This window comes from Micropterus salmoides, unplaced genomic scaffold, assembly GCF_014851395.1.
Source record: "Micropterus salmoides isolate LMB-PRFRI ecotype aquatic unplaced genomic scaffold, ASM1485139v1 Ms_hic_scaffold_17, whole genome shotgun sequence".
Classification (NCBI taxonomy): domain Eukaryota; kingdom Metazoa; phylum Chordata; class Actinopteri; order Centrarchiformes; family Centrarchidae; genus Micropterus; species Micropterus salmoides.
This window is the reverse complement of record NW_024040817.1, coordinates 18,217,664-18,232,860: the sequence shown is the minus strand read 5'-3', so window position 1 is coordinate 18,232,860 and position 15,197 is coordinate 18,217,664. Positions and strand designations below refer to the sequence as shown.

At 39.7% G+C, this 15,197-nt stretch overlaps 1 protein-coding gene across 5 annotated transcripts in view; it reads right to left on the bottom strand.

The window, feature by feature from the left end:
- Positions 1–15,197, bottom strand: part of ripor2 (RHO family interacting cell polarization regulator 2) — a 72,222-nt gene that overhangs the window by 17,685 nt on the left and 39,340 nt on the right. For all 5 annotated transcript variants that reach the window (XM_038724506.1, XM_038724504.1, XM_038724505.1 and 2 more), the window contains exons 2-6: positions 8,598–8,718; positions 5,198–5,353; positions 4,871–4,949; positions 4,282–4,305; positions 3,775–3,828 (exon numbers count right to left, since the gene is read on the bottom strand). In XM_038724506.1, the coding sequence (XP_038580434.1) occupies positions 3,775–3,828; positions 4,282–4,305; positions 4,871–4,949; positions 5,198–5,353; positions 8,598–8,718 (434 nt within the window). The remainder of the gene's footprint in view (positions 1–3,774; positions 3,829–4,281; positions 4,306–4,870; positions 4,950–5,197; positions 5,354–8,597; positions 8,719–15,197) is intronic.

The following is a 15,197-nucleotide window of genomic DNA, read 5'->3' as shown; positions in this document are numbered from 1 at the left end:
TCACGGCAGCTGTTGTTCACAAAGAGACACGCCTGTGCCTGAGCACAGAAGTTGACAAACATGCACACACTCACCCTAGCTCACAGCTGAAAATTGTTTTAATTTGCCCTTTTACTTATGTGTAAGACACTGAAGCATGCTTAGTCATTGTTTCCCATTTCCTGCATATTGCTCGACTGAGGCAGCGATTTTCATCTCTTAAGTCCTCATCACTCTGTATGAAGGTACACATGGAAAACTATGAAGGTGACAGTGGTGCCTCCTCCTCTTTACTGCTCTCCTACAAAAACATGTACTTCCTGTTTTGCCCTTTCTTGCATGTCTGGGCCACAATTAGTGCTACACACATCCCTCAAAACATTATCACGTGACTAATAGGCAGATTTTCATATCAATAATTGGGAGTTTAAACGGAATGACAAACAAAACCAAAGGCGACACATCGGATATAACTGCTGTATGCTGTACTTGTCAGTGCTCTCTGGTGGATAGACTCAGTAATGGAGACACTTAAAATTAAAAATAAATTACCTCAAACTTATACCCCAATATAAGACATCTGCAATAAGCCAACAGGGGCTGATACATCCACCCACAAACACAACTGGCTTTTCTAACTGATTGACACATGATCAGCCGTAACATTATGATCACCTATCTAATATTGTGTAGGTCCCCCTTTTAACAGCCCTGACCCATTAAGTCATGGAGTCCACAAGACTTCTGAAGGTGTGCTATGGTATCTGGCACCAAACACATTAGCAGCAGATCCTATCCAGTCCTGTAAGTTGTGAGGTGGGGCCTCCATGGATCGGACTTGTTTGTCCAGCACATCCCACAGATGCTTGATTGGATTGAGATCTGGGGAATTTGAAGGCCAAATAAACACCTTAAACTCATTGTTGTGTTCCTCAAACCATTCCTGAACCATTTTTGCTTTGAGGCAGGGTGCAGGACCCACGGTTCTCCGAGCAGAACATTACCCAAAGCATCACTCTGCTTCCGCTGGCTTGCCTTCTATCCATAGTGCATCCTGGTGCCACATGTTTCCAGGTAAGCGACCACCTTCTTCCATTGCTCCATTGCTCCATGGTCCAGCTCTAATGCTCAAATAGCCATTGTAGACACTTTCAGCAGTGGACAAGGGTTCAGCATGGACCCCCTGACTGGTTTGCGGCTACGCAACCCAGTGTGTTCTGGCACCTTTATATCAGTCACACGTCAATGGTCATAATGTTGTGGCTCATCAATGTATACAGCACACTTATCTGCTTGAAAGTAACTTATAGACCTCATAACTGTAGAAATTGATAACTAAATAAAAACATACAGTATTAGAGCTCTGTCAACCTACTTTAAGTACGACAGCATCAGTTGACAACTGGAGCCACTTTTACATAAGGATGAGGAAGCTCTGTGTGTGTGTGTGTGTGTGTGTGTGTGTGTGTGTGTGTGTGTGTGTGTGTGTGTGTGTGTGTGTGTCATTAAATTTCCTGACCTCAATGCTTTTGTGGTTGGCTGATTCTCTTAGCTCTCAACAATTGATCTCACTCAGTAGCTATCTGCTGATGCTGAGGTTTAGAAAATGGGCCTGTCCTGTGAGTGCGAGTGTGTGTGTGCGTGTGTTGACTTTTCATGGCATTAGTTTTATTCATAAGTCCATAAATCCAACATTACAATTCACTTCATATCAATATTGATGAATGAAGAAAACTTTATTGAAACATTTCCACAAATCTTATAAAACTGATGTTGCACAAGGACAGGTTGACAATAAAAACATTAATCCAACATTTTCAGACTATCATGCTTCTGTTAGAAAGAGCCAAGACATGAAGTGCTACACTATCGTCAGATTAAAGTTATTCCGCGTTTGCAGAGTAATGTCAGGGGGGAAAACTAGAAACTGAGTTTCAAATAATGTCAAATATTCAGTCAACGATTAATAGAAAGCCTTAAGAATGTATTTAAACTATTTTATCTACAGTCAATGAAAAGACAAAGTTTAGCAAAGGAGCACTGGTGTATATATTTAGAATGAAAGAGCACAAGGAGTGCTAGATTTAATTTGCTTTTTAGTTACTCCTTCGCCATTTCAAATCTATTTTTGTACAGAGCCTGAAAGAACAGAAGAGGTTCAGAATAATGTTGGATGCTAAGTAGAAAGGCTCTTAGTTTGTGTTTGTTTAAACTGCATCCTGTGACAACCTCACAAGACTGAACAAGCGTTGAATCTGTTTTTCCTTTGTAACCAGAGTCAAAGTGGTGTATGAAGGCAAATGTATTTACTGACTTAATAAAATAACCTCAGCTTTTTTTCTAATCACTCATCATTTATGTTCCCTCCATCTCCCCTTTTCATTTGCCAATCACTCCTCACTGTACTAACTGCCCTGACCCAGATTCACTGTTGCCTTGAACCCTTCAGAAACGTATCTGCCCAATGACTCAATTACTCTCTTTGTCTTCTGCCGTATTGTTCCGTACATGTGTTTGTTTATGGACATCTGAAGGTGATTTTTTATTGTCCAACAGCATGCATGTGAACATAAAGGGTTAAGGTCAGCCAATAGCTGGCTCCTCTGTCCTCCTCAGGACTTCAAAGGCTCCGTTTTCGGGTAACCATGGTTACCTTTGGCGCTGTGCTGTTGTTTGGGTGTGTGTACTCTGACTGCTTGCTGTCACGTCTGATTTGATGCACAGTGACTGAAAAGGGGATATGGAAGAAGAGTCACAGAGCTGCGAGACCTGACCTGGGGATTAATGTCCCCAACTGGCAACCAGGGAGGAGACTACAAAGGAGGATATAGGGGAAAAATGTTTCCCTACCTGGTAACCTTTTGCCTCAACCATTAAAACAGCTGGAAATATCCCTAAAACATATCAACATATGAAACCAGAGAAGAGCAGGAATACCACCCTAATCTGGCAGCAAAACCCTTTCTAAGCCAATTTGGCAAAATCAGCAGACCGTGGCATAAAACTGCACTTTACTCCTTAATAAAAAAAGTCAAGATGAAACCAGCAGGCAGTGAGAAAATTCTAGAAAACTTGTAGGTGGGCAAAATTAAAGCATGTTTATGAGAATTATAACTTGAAGAAATGATCCAATATGTTGGGAAATGTGCTTCTTTTCGTTTCTTGCCAACAGATGGTTAGCTAGCTAGCTAGCCTGGCTCCGTCTAAAAAGGTAACAGAATACACCTAACAGCATATTTAAAGATCACGCATTAACACCGTATATCTTGTTAGTTAAATTTGTGAAGAAAAAAAAACATCTTTAGGAGGTGCTGGTATGCAAACTTTTTTTGTTTACCTTTGCAGAGCCAGAGCTAGCCACAGTTACCCCGGTTTCCGGTGTTTATGCTAAGCTAATCACCTGGTGTACACCTGGTGTACACCTGGTGAACGTGGCTCTGTTACTCACTGCTCAGCCAAAAAGTAGCCATTTTTCAGTTTTTGTAGAGGCTAAATAAACAAAATGTAACATTTTAATTTAGTAAGCTTAATAGTGACTGGTATGTGGATCTTGTTGCTTACAGACAGAGCCACACTAGTTGCATCATCCAGTCTTGCCAAGTCATGCTTAGCCAACCAGCTGCTGGCTATAACTTCATAGAAATCGGACAGATATGAGAGCATTAACAATCTCATCATAACACTTTCAGGAGGAAAGCAAATAAGCATGTTTACCAATATGTCGAAATATTGCTGTAAAAGAGGTGGCGTGCAAAAAAGCACTGGCTGATATTAATCCATCACATCAGTTCTTACCTTGCTCATGTGAAACTCCAGACGTCTCATATATCTCTCAATGGTTTTAATTTGCTGAAAAAAGACAGACATAGCAGAATAATTTACTAGTGCCTATGAGAACATAGCTAAATATGGTTTAAAGCTGCAAACATAATGATTTGAATGTCCATACTACATGAGATAATGAGGCACAGTTTGCAAGCCTGAGCTTACATGTCAACAAATGTATGTAACACGTTGGCGAAAATGTTTAGCTAAATGATGTGTTTTTATATACAAATATCTCACAGCTGATCCCTTTGAAGCTGTCTCTCCCATCCCATCACACATTTTCTCTCTCATCCTTTTTCCTGCATTATTCCTCAATCCCTTCAGCACCTCACTCCTCCACTCTGTCCTCCCTCCCTCTTTTCTTCTGCCTGTAGCCGTTTTTTCTCCCTCCTTCAACTCTTTTTTTTTTACTTCAAAACCACAACACAAATGTGGCACGATTGTTACAGTAGACCCTCCCCTCCATCAACTCACCTTGTCAAGATCGTACAGCACTCCCTAGAGAGAAAAACGCACACACACAGACACAAAAAAGTTAGTACAGAAGGACAGCACAGCTGAGGCTGCTTAAGTAATCTGAAGCAGACTACAGTTGTCTGGCATCAAAAAAAGATCCTCTTAAACACCCTTTCTAGTGGAAGCCTTGACTCTGCATGTGTACAGTGTGTGTGTGTGCACTGTAAGAAATCTAAATATGTGTTAGCCGTGTGTGGATTCTTGACGCCAAAGTTGATTTTTATTATTATAAAAATAAAAAAGGAAACCGAGCTGAGATCTGAAAAGTGATCCCAGCTGCCAAAACGTTTGTTATTGCTCCTCACTCAGACATTTGAGAGATACAAGGGCAGTAGGTATTGAAACATACATGATAAAACCAACATTGATTTTCAATCCAGTTTCCAGATTCTAGGAACAGTTATTAACATTACATTTCTATGAAAAATGGCCTTTAAATAAATAGTTTAAGTATAATTCCTAAAATGTCAGACTATTCCTTGAAGATGTCGATGAGGCAGGACTAAACTGCTGCCCATATGTAAATTGATGTACAGTAGCTTCTCACCAGGCGAGAGTTCCTCTTCATGTCCTTCATCAGAGATGTGAGTTTGTCCAGCTCTGTCTGATGAACTTCAAGATACTCACTACCGGACAAACAAGGAAAATACGTTCTATACAACTCCAAAAAGATACAACTTGAATAAAACATCACTGCGGCAACAGTCATAGCATTCTGCATTGCATGCACACCACAATGGGCTAAAATAAAATGTACACATTAAAAAGAAAACATTACTAACATTAATGGACTGAACCTATCTATAGCCATCTATATGAAATGGTTAGTCTGGAACATTTGGTATAAGAGCACATCACTGTACGGGTTACTCACTCCAGGCCTTGTTTGAGTGCAGTGTAAACCTCTTCCAGTCTTTTGGGCTGCGGCTCTCTGGAGCTGCTGCCTCCCTTGTGTCCTGAAAGGTGAGGCTTCTTTGGCTTGGACTGAGGCTTCTTCTGCACCGCCGAGTTCCCCATGAAAGAGTTACACCTACACACACACACAAACACATTAGTTAGTGCAACAGAGGACACCTGCAACATAAACTTTCTTATAGTCTTCTGGGCAATTACGTTAAAAATTAGAACATTTTCATACTGCGATTCAAAATTTTGTCAAATATTTTTATTGCAAAAGGAAATCTAAACATTTACTGAGTTCAAGGGTTTTCAAACTGAGTTGGATGGTGGGCCCAAGGGGGAAAGGAGAGGCATGAACTGCAATTTTCTTCAAAATCTTTACTACTTCTTGGAGTCACAAATCATTAAACTGAACACACAAACATGATACACATCTTTTTAGATTCAGTGTGACTTGTACTTTCCGATCTCTGATGTCCATTTGAATAAACATCCATAAATCCTCTTAGAAATCATGGGAAAAATCTGCTTATAACTGCAAAACTTGTCTGAGAATCATCAAGTTCTTCAGAATCAAAATAATCCAGTGATAGTTATCTGTAAAGCCATGTATACTGTGCAAAAAGGAACTGCTTATAGCTAATTCAGCATACTTTTAATGGTGCCAATTTGCCAAAATGTAAATAAACAAAGACACGTTGGAGCCCATGGCTAACTAAGTAACTCTATGGCAACATCATACTTCCTGTTTACATCCTCCAAAGTGGGGGAAGGGTGGAGCTCATATAGGACTGACACATATAGCATACATGTTATTCAAACAACAGCAAAAACCTGTCAAACATACATAAATAAACCCACAGCAAAACCTAAGTGGTGAACCTCTTCATCGATCACAGGGGATGTGCTAAATAACAACTGCGCACACATGCAAACATGTGCTTCCCCCCCCCCCCTTTCTGTGTTTGACCTGTGTAAGGCTGCCATTTATCTCCTGCTAGAGGGAACTTACAAACACACACTGAGGCACAATCACACTCACTTCAATCAGTGACATTCAAGTGTTCTTCACTCTCTTCCCCACATCATATAAAACAGAGAAAAGTAGTCCACCATCACATTTCAGAAGCTAAAATCAGCAAATGTTTGGAATTTTTGCTTGATAAATCACAAACATTATTCTGAAAATGTTGATTGAGATCCATTAATGGTTTCAGCACCATTTTATCAGTCTGTCTTTCCTCACATCAACCCATTTTAGCTCACGCTCATCTTACCCACTCAGGCACATTTCAGCTTTTAAAACATTACAGATTTAGCTGACATATGACATTTCACTAGATTTAATGAAACGACTCCCAGAGTCATCTCAGGGACGACATTAGGCGACAACTAATTCCAGCGCTCGACAAGTTGGAACGTGCCACATCTTTCTGCGTGCCCTTGAAAGCAGCACAAGTTAAGCTAATCTGCCACAAATGTAGGGCACCGCTGAAAAAGAGCGCTGCGTAGCCTTGGGGTCACGCAAGCTGCAGTGTAGAACAGTCTCTCTCTTGGCAGAGAGACACACACAGAAATGCAGAAGCACACATATTCAGAGATGCTAACACAATTTAATTCTGACTTATAAATGTGAATTTGCACGCTGGCACACAATCTGCAAAGTCTGCAGAACACATGCTTGCGTAAATGCACACAAAACATGCACATGGGTAGACAAAGGAAGGGAAGGTCCTCGCTCAATATCACCAACACATCGCCACACACACACAGCCACACACACACGCTAACACACTCCAGTGGCCTCAGAAGCCACATCTCTGTAGCTTTCCACCTCGCTCATTATCAGAATGGTAACTTGTCAGTCGCTGTCAGTCGCCCACACACCCGACTCATTCCAACCAATTACCCCATTCACTGTCTGAGCGGATAGAAAAGAGGGGGATCAGTCTTCAAATAGGTTCTCTCAGCAGGACCAGGGCTGCAGAAGAGAACCAGATGCCGACAGCCGAGAGTCTAAGATCATGAGAGATATTTCTGGGATGCAAGTGTTAAGAGTGCTTTGTCTTGGTGATGGGGGTGAGAGCAGTCACAGATGACTCAAAGAGGAAAGAACACAGATAAAACTCTTATCTCTCAAGAACTTTATCAATCTCCAAATTCTTATAGCTAGCGCCTGGCTATGAATGAAACACTTATCAGAAGGCTGAGTTTAGCTGGGTGGTTGTGCAATAGAGTGTAGATCACCCCTTAAGAATTCAGTTTTACGGGATCTTGAGACTTGCTGTGGCTCGCAGAACGATGGTTAAAAGTCTACACTTGTGTGAACAGATAAACGTTTACAAGAGAGAGAAGTATAATGTTGCCATGGATACAGTGAGTCCCATTTTACATTTGTTTACATTTTGGAAAAATAGTACCAAAGCATGAAAAGGAAGCAATTAATATTTTTGTGTTGTGTTCATAAATGACTAACAACATAACAATTTTTTTTTTTCATTTTCTGATTTTGGATTCCTAATCTAATACGAAAAGAACAAGTGATTCTGCTTGAATCCAGGTCTGGTTACAGTGAGGGATTTCTGAAAGGGCAATTTTACAAAAACCTTTGAAAAAAAAAAAAACCAAAGTGGCAAGCAAATAGGACGTTACCCATCAATATCTCTCCTACAAAGTCAGTGATTTTCCATCGATTCACCAGGTACTACGAACAGCAGTGAATGACTGCCAGCGAAATGACTATGTTTGCCGCTTTACACAAGAAGATTTCACATGTCACATCTGAGGACAAGTGACAAGTTATGTAAGAATGATGTAAGAATTCCCTAAAGAAAGCGTCATTTGTCTCGCTGTTCTTAGCCCTACAGGTCAGTTGATTACATGAAAAGAACAGCTGATGAAATGAACAGAACAGCTGATGCTGGTGTTCTTATTTAACATGCATGCAAAACAGCAAATAATACAGCATATTTATGGTGTAATGAATCTTGAAAAAAACTAATGAAAAACACTATCAAGTTGCATAATGTGGGAAAATCTAGAAACCAGTAAATTTTGGGGACAATTCTTCTACTTTGATTTTAAAGTGTCTCTCACCTGCAAACATAAAAACTAAATCGGCGGAATACCACTTGGTAAGAATACCATAATGATTAAACAACTCTTTAATGCTTTATCTATTTTCTAAAACGCTTTCCCTCCAAGTCACGCAGTTCCTGAGGATATGGTACTTTAAACTTGGCTGTGGAAAATCAATTTGCTGCAGTTTTTTTTAGAATATATTCGTTCAATCACACTCTGACCTCAATTGTCATTTCAGAAATAAGTAACATCAGCTAACCACAAAGAAAACAGTTTTAAAGATTTCTGCTTACCGAGAGCGTCGCTCCTGTAGCGTGCTAAAGCCGGCGAAGGACTGACTCCGGATTATGCCATTGGGACCTCCGGGGGAGTGGGTGCCGGCCGCCATGATCTCTGGGATGCGGGACGACACGCCTGGAGAAAAGAAAGACGTACAGATCCATTACATACGAATCCACTGGTAATATTTGGACACCAAGTGAAGGATTCCGAATCAGGGTCAGTCATAGATCATGGGTACAACAAAAGCATCTTTTGAACTAATTTAACACTCAAACCACGTGAGAAGAAAGGAGTGCAGAGAGCATTTTACAATGCAAAACAAAGTAGGCCCCGTTGGTGAAGCCTTCCACATGTGATGTGGACAAGCAGCATTCAGAGCCTGCGCTGACATGTCTCAACTCCTCTGGCCTACTTATCACGCAACATACCTCAACAGTTACTGTTACATGTTTTCCTTCCTCGGGCAGGTGTCACAAAACACGCCTCTCGTCACTTTCCGTTAAGTGTGTTGTGTACCTGAACTAAGAGGTAGACTTCTTTAAAAATGACTGACAATTGTTTAAAAGCTATATATAGTGCAAGCAGAAGCCAGTACATACTTTGTGAGGATTGGACCACAGATCTGCTATATGCTTTAAAAGCCATGTTTGCCTCCTAGAAATCTACTTTGTGTAGTAAATTCCAGGAGAACCAATAGAGACTGAGTTCTATAGTTAAGACATCTTTTATCACTGTGTCTTTATTTAGCAACAGTAGCCTGTCAGATTTCCAGCTGGAGATATGGAAAGACTCACATGGGCACTTGGGGAACAAGCTGAAAATAGACAAAGAAACGTCCACGTATAGCTGTCAGAAAATTATGTAGCAGAGATAAGTGCCCAGAGGGAAGAACCCACTGAGATAACTGAATCACAGTTTCATCTAGCACGTTGAGATTTTTTCCAGATCATGGTGCTGGTCAGGTGGCAGGTTAGCATTTAAACTTAATGGGTGGTTCAGTGGCTGGTATTTAAATCCGTTTAATGACAGACAAGAAGAGATGCACCAATCTGCTGCAGTATTTGGTCCAATAATGAGATCAAGTGTTGCATTTACCTCACATGACCTATCAATATTAAATACTGAAATTTATAATTACATTGACAAAAAAAATCTCTATCCACTACCAGTACATTTATTGAGTCACAGCAAGCTGTTAACTCTCTGTCTATAGTGCCACAGTAACCTCCAGATAAAAGGTTCCAAGGAGTTTGGTGCAATGACCTACATAGATTTTAAATTTATGAAAAAACATGCATCAACAAACTCATTGGGTTGAGATAACAAAATCTGTGTTGCTCTTTTCGCTCTCAGTTTAGGAAAGTCAAGTTCTTTTACCATAAAAGTAAAAAATATAGAAATGAAAATAAAGTACTGTATAAATAAGATCTATTTCCATAAAGTGAAATCCTCGTTTTAGTTATAACCACTGATTCACATGGAGGTCCGTGTCAGCTACAGAATAGCTCACATAGATTCAGTGTTGCTCAGTTACACGGTGTCCCAAATCCATGATACAAACCAATTCTTAGCAGGTTAAAGAGCAGTGTGTTCACACTGAAAAAGTAAAAATGAAGTATACTTAAAGTTGTCAGAATGCATGCCAGAAAATGTTTGAATGCACAAGGGAAATAGAGGAGCTGGTCACAACTCCAAAAAACGTAAATCATTTGAGAATGGTGGCAAGATGAAGCAAATGTTTCTACACTGTTTTTCTTCTTTGTAAAATTTAATTAAAAGTGGCATTTTAAAGTTGAAATGATAAGCTGATTACTGATGGATTAAAATCATAAAGTATGTAGATTTCTTGTATACAAGCTACAAAATACAGTACCCCAAATTTTAGTGGAACTTCTCAAACGGGTTGCTACTTTTCACTGTTTTAAATAATTTAAATTAAATATATTTCAATCATAATTTCTGACATTGTTTGATTAATTGAAAGAAAGGTATTGAATTGAAATTTACATTTACTCTAAATATTAGTGGATAGTTAGCATACATTATTAGTAGACTAGTACACAGTTTGGATGTAGAGTGGAAACGATACAGAGCTTTTGACACTAAACACATGCACACCAAATCCACAAAATCTAACGAATCCAAGTACGCATTAATCAAATGTACGGATGGAAATTCTGAATGGAGAGAAACTTCAGCTGTACCAACACGCTGACCTCAATGTTAATAGTGTGTGATGACTGTAAACACTGTAGTGAGGAAGTGTCATTTCTGTCTTGTTAATCTGTATCACATTTACAACTGAGCTAAAGGGAAAAGTATGGCGAACACAGAAATGCCTGGAGGAGAGAGAAATGTAGAGAGACAGATTTGTCAAATCAAATTAAACTCGCCTCAGTATTCAGCTCTCCTCTGTGTCTGCTTCTCTTCCTCACACAGATGAGATAAACCGACCCGCTGCGTTACCAGTTAAACAACTTCGCCAAACGAAGAAATGCTTCTTGTTTTTTTGGTCTGTTTATGTGTTTTACTCTATTTGTGGGGTCCGGTGTTTATACAGGGTTTGTTTTTCTACAGATCATCTATCTTTCTGTCTCCAGAGGACAGACGCTATGTGGGGGGCAGGGCTCATCACGACATACAAATGCAAGCATGTGCACACAAACACACACAGAGCGGTTGAGCAATCTGATATCCCTTCCTTTGGTCTGCGTGAAAGAGAGAGCCACAAAAAGACCCGGCACGGGGCCCAAGGAAAGACTAGTGCCTTGTTTTGCGGTGTGGGGGGGGGGACAATAGGCTGATGAGACTGATACTGTTCAGGCTATTAATAGCAGCTAGCTCACTTTAACACTGGGGACCCTGATGGCTGTGACTCAGTAAATGAATAATCAGGACCAATAGCCAGATGGATGTTTTGGCTCGGAGCAAAATGGTCTGGTTTGATTGGTTACGTATCCAAAAATATATCTTGTTTGGTTCTACAAACTGGTAGTTTATCTATGAAAAAATATATAACATTCTTTAGATTTAGTTTTGAATTGTAGGCTAATCGCAGCTAGCAGCAGGTGATACAGTTGAAACTACTTAATTTTTTTTTTAATTAACAATGGATTAAATTACTATGTGCAATGTGACACCTGTCATTTGCAGTGATGTGATGGTCCTACAGAGAATTATCACCACCTCTACAAAATATTTTTGTTTTGGATGCTTCTAATGCAAAGTGGGGTAACACCAAAAGTTGACAACAGTTAACCAAGACATCACCAGATGTTTTACAAAGACAGATTATTTATTTTATTTTTCATTCTTAGTCAGGAAAAAAAAATAAACATAATCTAAGGGCCTGGAGTAGAGCTGGGTAATGAATTGTTATTTGTTTGTTTTTCCCCCCACTCTCTTTCTTTTGTATGTCATTATTTTACTCATGATTTTGTATTTATCTTCACACTGGTGTTACTTTATTTCTATCTGTTCACTAGCAGATGGTGGTAGATTTATGCAGGCTTTAAAGCAACAATTATCAGTTGTTTGCTTCATTTGTTTAAGGTTGTGAGAAAGATATGAGTTTAAAAGTAGTTGTTGAACATAAAGAAGCATATCACAGCTAAAGAGCCAGACATTTTCTTTAAGAGTTGGTAGAGGCCCAAAACAGAGCTAAAAGAGAGTGAATATTGGACTTGCATTCATTGGGTGACCAGAAATATGACTCCAAATGAGTGAGTGTTGCCCCTAATCTGCTGGATGTGTACTATTCGTCAGAACGCCTTCATATGTTGATAATATGTCAGACACATTTTCAGCTGTCCCCAGCTGTTCTGCTGTCCCCAGGTAGCCTAAGAACTATTTAAAATTAAAACATATTCTGTGGGACATGTTAGCTTGGAGCAGGGATAGGAAGTGAGGTGGGGGGATGGCAGGTAGCCTATACCATAAGAAGACAGTGGTTTAAGTGATAAGCATAAATTCAGGAATTACCCCTGTTGTACAGAGACTTGAGCACTGCTATGTACAGTCACCATGGCTAAGCCAGCTGTTGATGATCTCTAAGCTGTAGTCCAGCTGCTAGTTAAAACACCATGTGCTTTCTATTTCTACATACAGTATGTCAAATTAGATGAGTGAGTGTGGAGGTTTTGGAGTGTTTAAAGGCAGCTTCGTCAGACCTTGAATGACTTATTAACTAATTTTGTTAGTTTTATTTAAAACTTGCTCAGAATTATTCATTTAGAGAACAAAAAATGCAAAAAAGACAATCAGTAATATTCAGAATTGGCAGCAGGTAAAATACTTTACAGGTTAGCAGTAATTTTCCCTAATGCTCTGAAGCATTTTGGTCCATTTTGGTCTGTTTGGATGTTTAAAAGCACAGTTTTCAGCCTTGCCATGTTCGTCTCTCTGACTTTCTGACTCACTCTCCTAAAATAAGAGCAGTGGGTGGCAAATGTTGGTACATTTTGTTACCTAATGCTCTCTGGGTAGAACCGAACAGGCTAGACACTGCACTTCAGACATTTCCTGAAGATTTCCTGTAGATTTAGATGAAGCAAAATGATACGGTGAGAAGACGTGAACACTGTACACAATGATACCAGGTGGTACAAACAGGTAGTTTTGGAAGTACGACTTACTGTCATCAGAGAATACACAGATGTGAAACAACAGCACTCACACAATTCAAACAAGGAAAAAACTTCATATTTATCTCACAGTTACACAGTGTGTTCACTAAAAAAAATCTAATGTTGACTGTATGAAATTAACTCAGTGTTTGTACTACATTAATTTATCAGGGACTTGCCCACCCACTGCTGAATAAATGTGGTACTTTATAAAAACATAATCATCTTCTCTCCCTCAGTAATGAAGCCAATACCTGTGTTTTAACATCAGCTCTTTGTTTCTTGCAAAACAGTCTGATGATTAACTTAGTTTTCATTCTTTTTTCAAGCAAGTGTCAAACATCTGTTTCCAGCTTTTCAAATGGGAGGATCATATAGGAAACTGAATATATTTGGGTTTTAGAAAAAAGGCATTTTATAAGTTATCACATTGGGTCCCGGGAGATGGTGATGGACATTTCCTGACATTTTATAGACAAAAAGATCAACCAAAAATCTGCAGATAAATCGATAAATCCTAAATGACAGCAAGTCTAATCTAAAACCATTACTGGCCATTGTAAAATACAGTTTAATGACGTCGCTCCTCACAAACTGTAACCCGCACTCCCTTAAACACCAGTCACATTCTGAAATCTACAGCATAACCCAATATATTCTATCATTAATTCATACTCCATCTTTAATTGTTGAAATTATACACATTTCTTTGTTTTGATATCGGCATTATATATCAGCCATCGGCAACCATGCTCTCTAAATATCAGCATTGGCCATTGAAAAACCCATATTGGTCGACTACTAATGAGTTGTATGCTAAAAGTTCACACTCACATCCAGGCTTCTGGATTTTCCCAAAACCTTTCCCAGCCTCACCAAGCCCCTACAAAACAAACTCATTTGAATTAATGTTTCCCACGTATAAAGACACACACACCATCACAAAGAGCGAAGTTCAACCACTGAATCATAAAAACCTTTCCTCTGCACCTCTTTGTGTCACCGCTCATCTCATCTAAAGAGGCTTTCAGGACAAGAACAACAATGCCAACTCGCAGTGTGTTCTGGTTTGGTGCCAGCCTTTACCCATGTTGAATACAGCTGCCAGTCAGTCCATTCACAGGTCTTTCTTCTTTGGCGCTCTCACGCTAACAGCCTTAAATGCCCTCGACGAGGTGTGTGAGAGTGTTTCTTTGTGGAATATGTGAGCATTAGATTGATCAGTATGCTGAGCTGTGGCTTGGCAAAAGAAGACAAATGACACACACACACACACACACACACACACACGTTTGTAAAGGGGGGCGCTGGTGGGCCAGGAACAGACTGGATAAGAGCATGAGGGATGAGATAGCATCAGAAGGGAGGACAAGAGGAAAGAAGAAGGAAATGAGGCATCTAGCCATCGTTTTGAAAGAGACCAACACTAACTTGGATGAGTTGACTACAGGAACCTCTTGACAGACCGCTACAACCTGCACAAACAGGTTTACATGACTGATGGGAATAGCTGAGGTAACACTACAGCTAGCGAGCTAATCTACTGGCATGTTAACTGCTGGCTGACCACTATTTAATGTGGTGTAACTGTGTTGTTTCTTTTTTATTATGTGATTTTTCTCCAGCAGGCATTGTGAACAGAGCTGGAGGAAGTCTTTTCTTGGGTGACGTATCAACACATTAAAGAATTTGGAGGGAAATTCTGTGATGAATATTTGGAAACTCATTTTAGCATTTTGCAGAGAAACAGAGTTTTTAACTATGACCTTACAAGTCACGGACACGGAGGATACTTTACAAGTATAGACAGGGTGAAGCGACAGTGAACACACCAGTGCATATTTCATATTTTATATGTAATGTCATATTTTGGAGGGAAACTGGCTCGCTACAAGGCCTTAGTCACCATCAGTGTTGGAATCACAATTTCACAAAATTAAATCGCAGTGAAAGAATATGGCAGGTTGATTAACAAAATCTACTGCG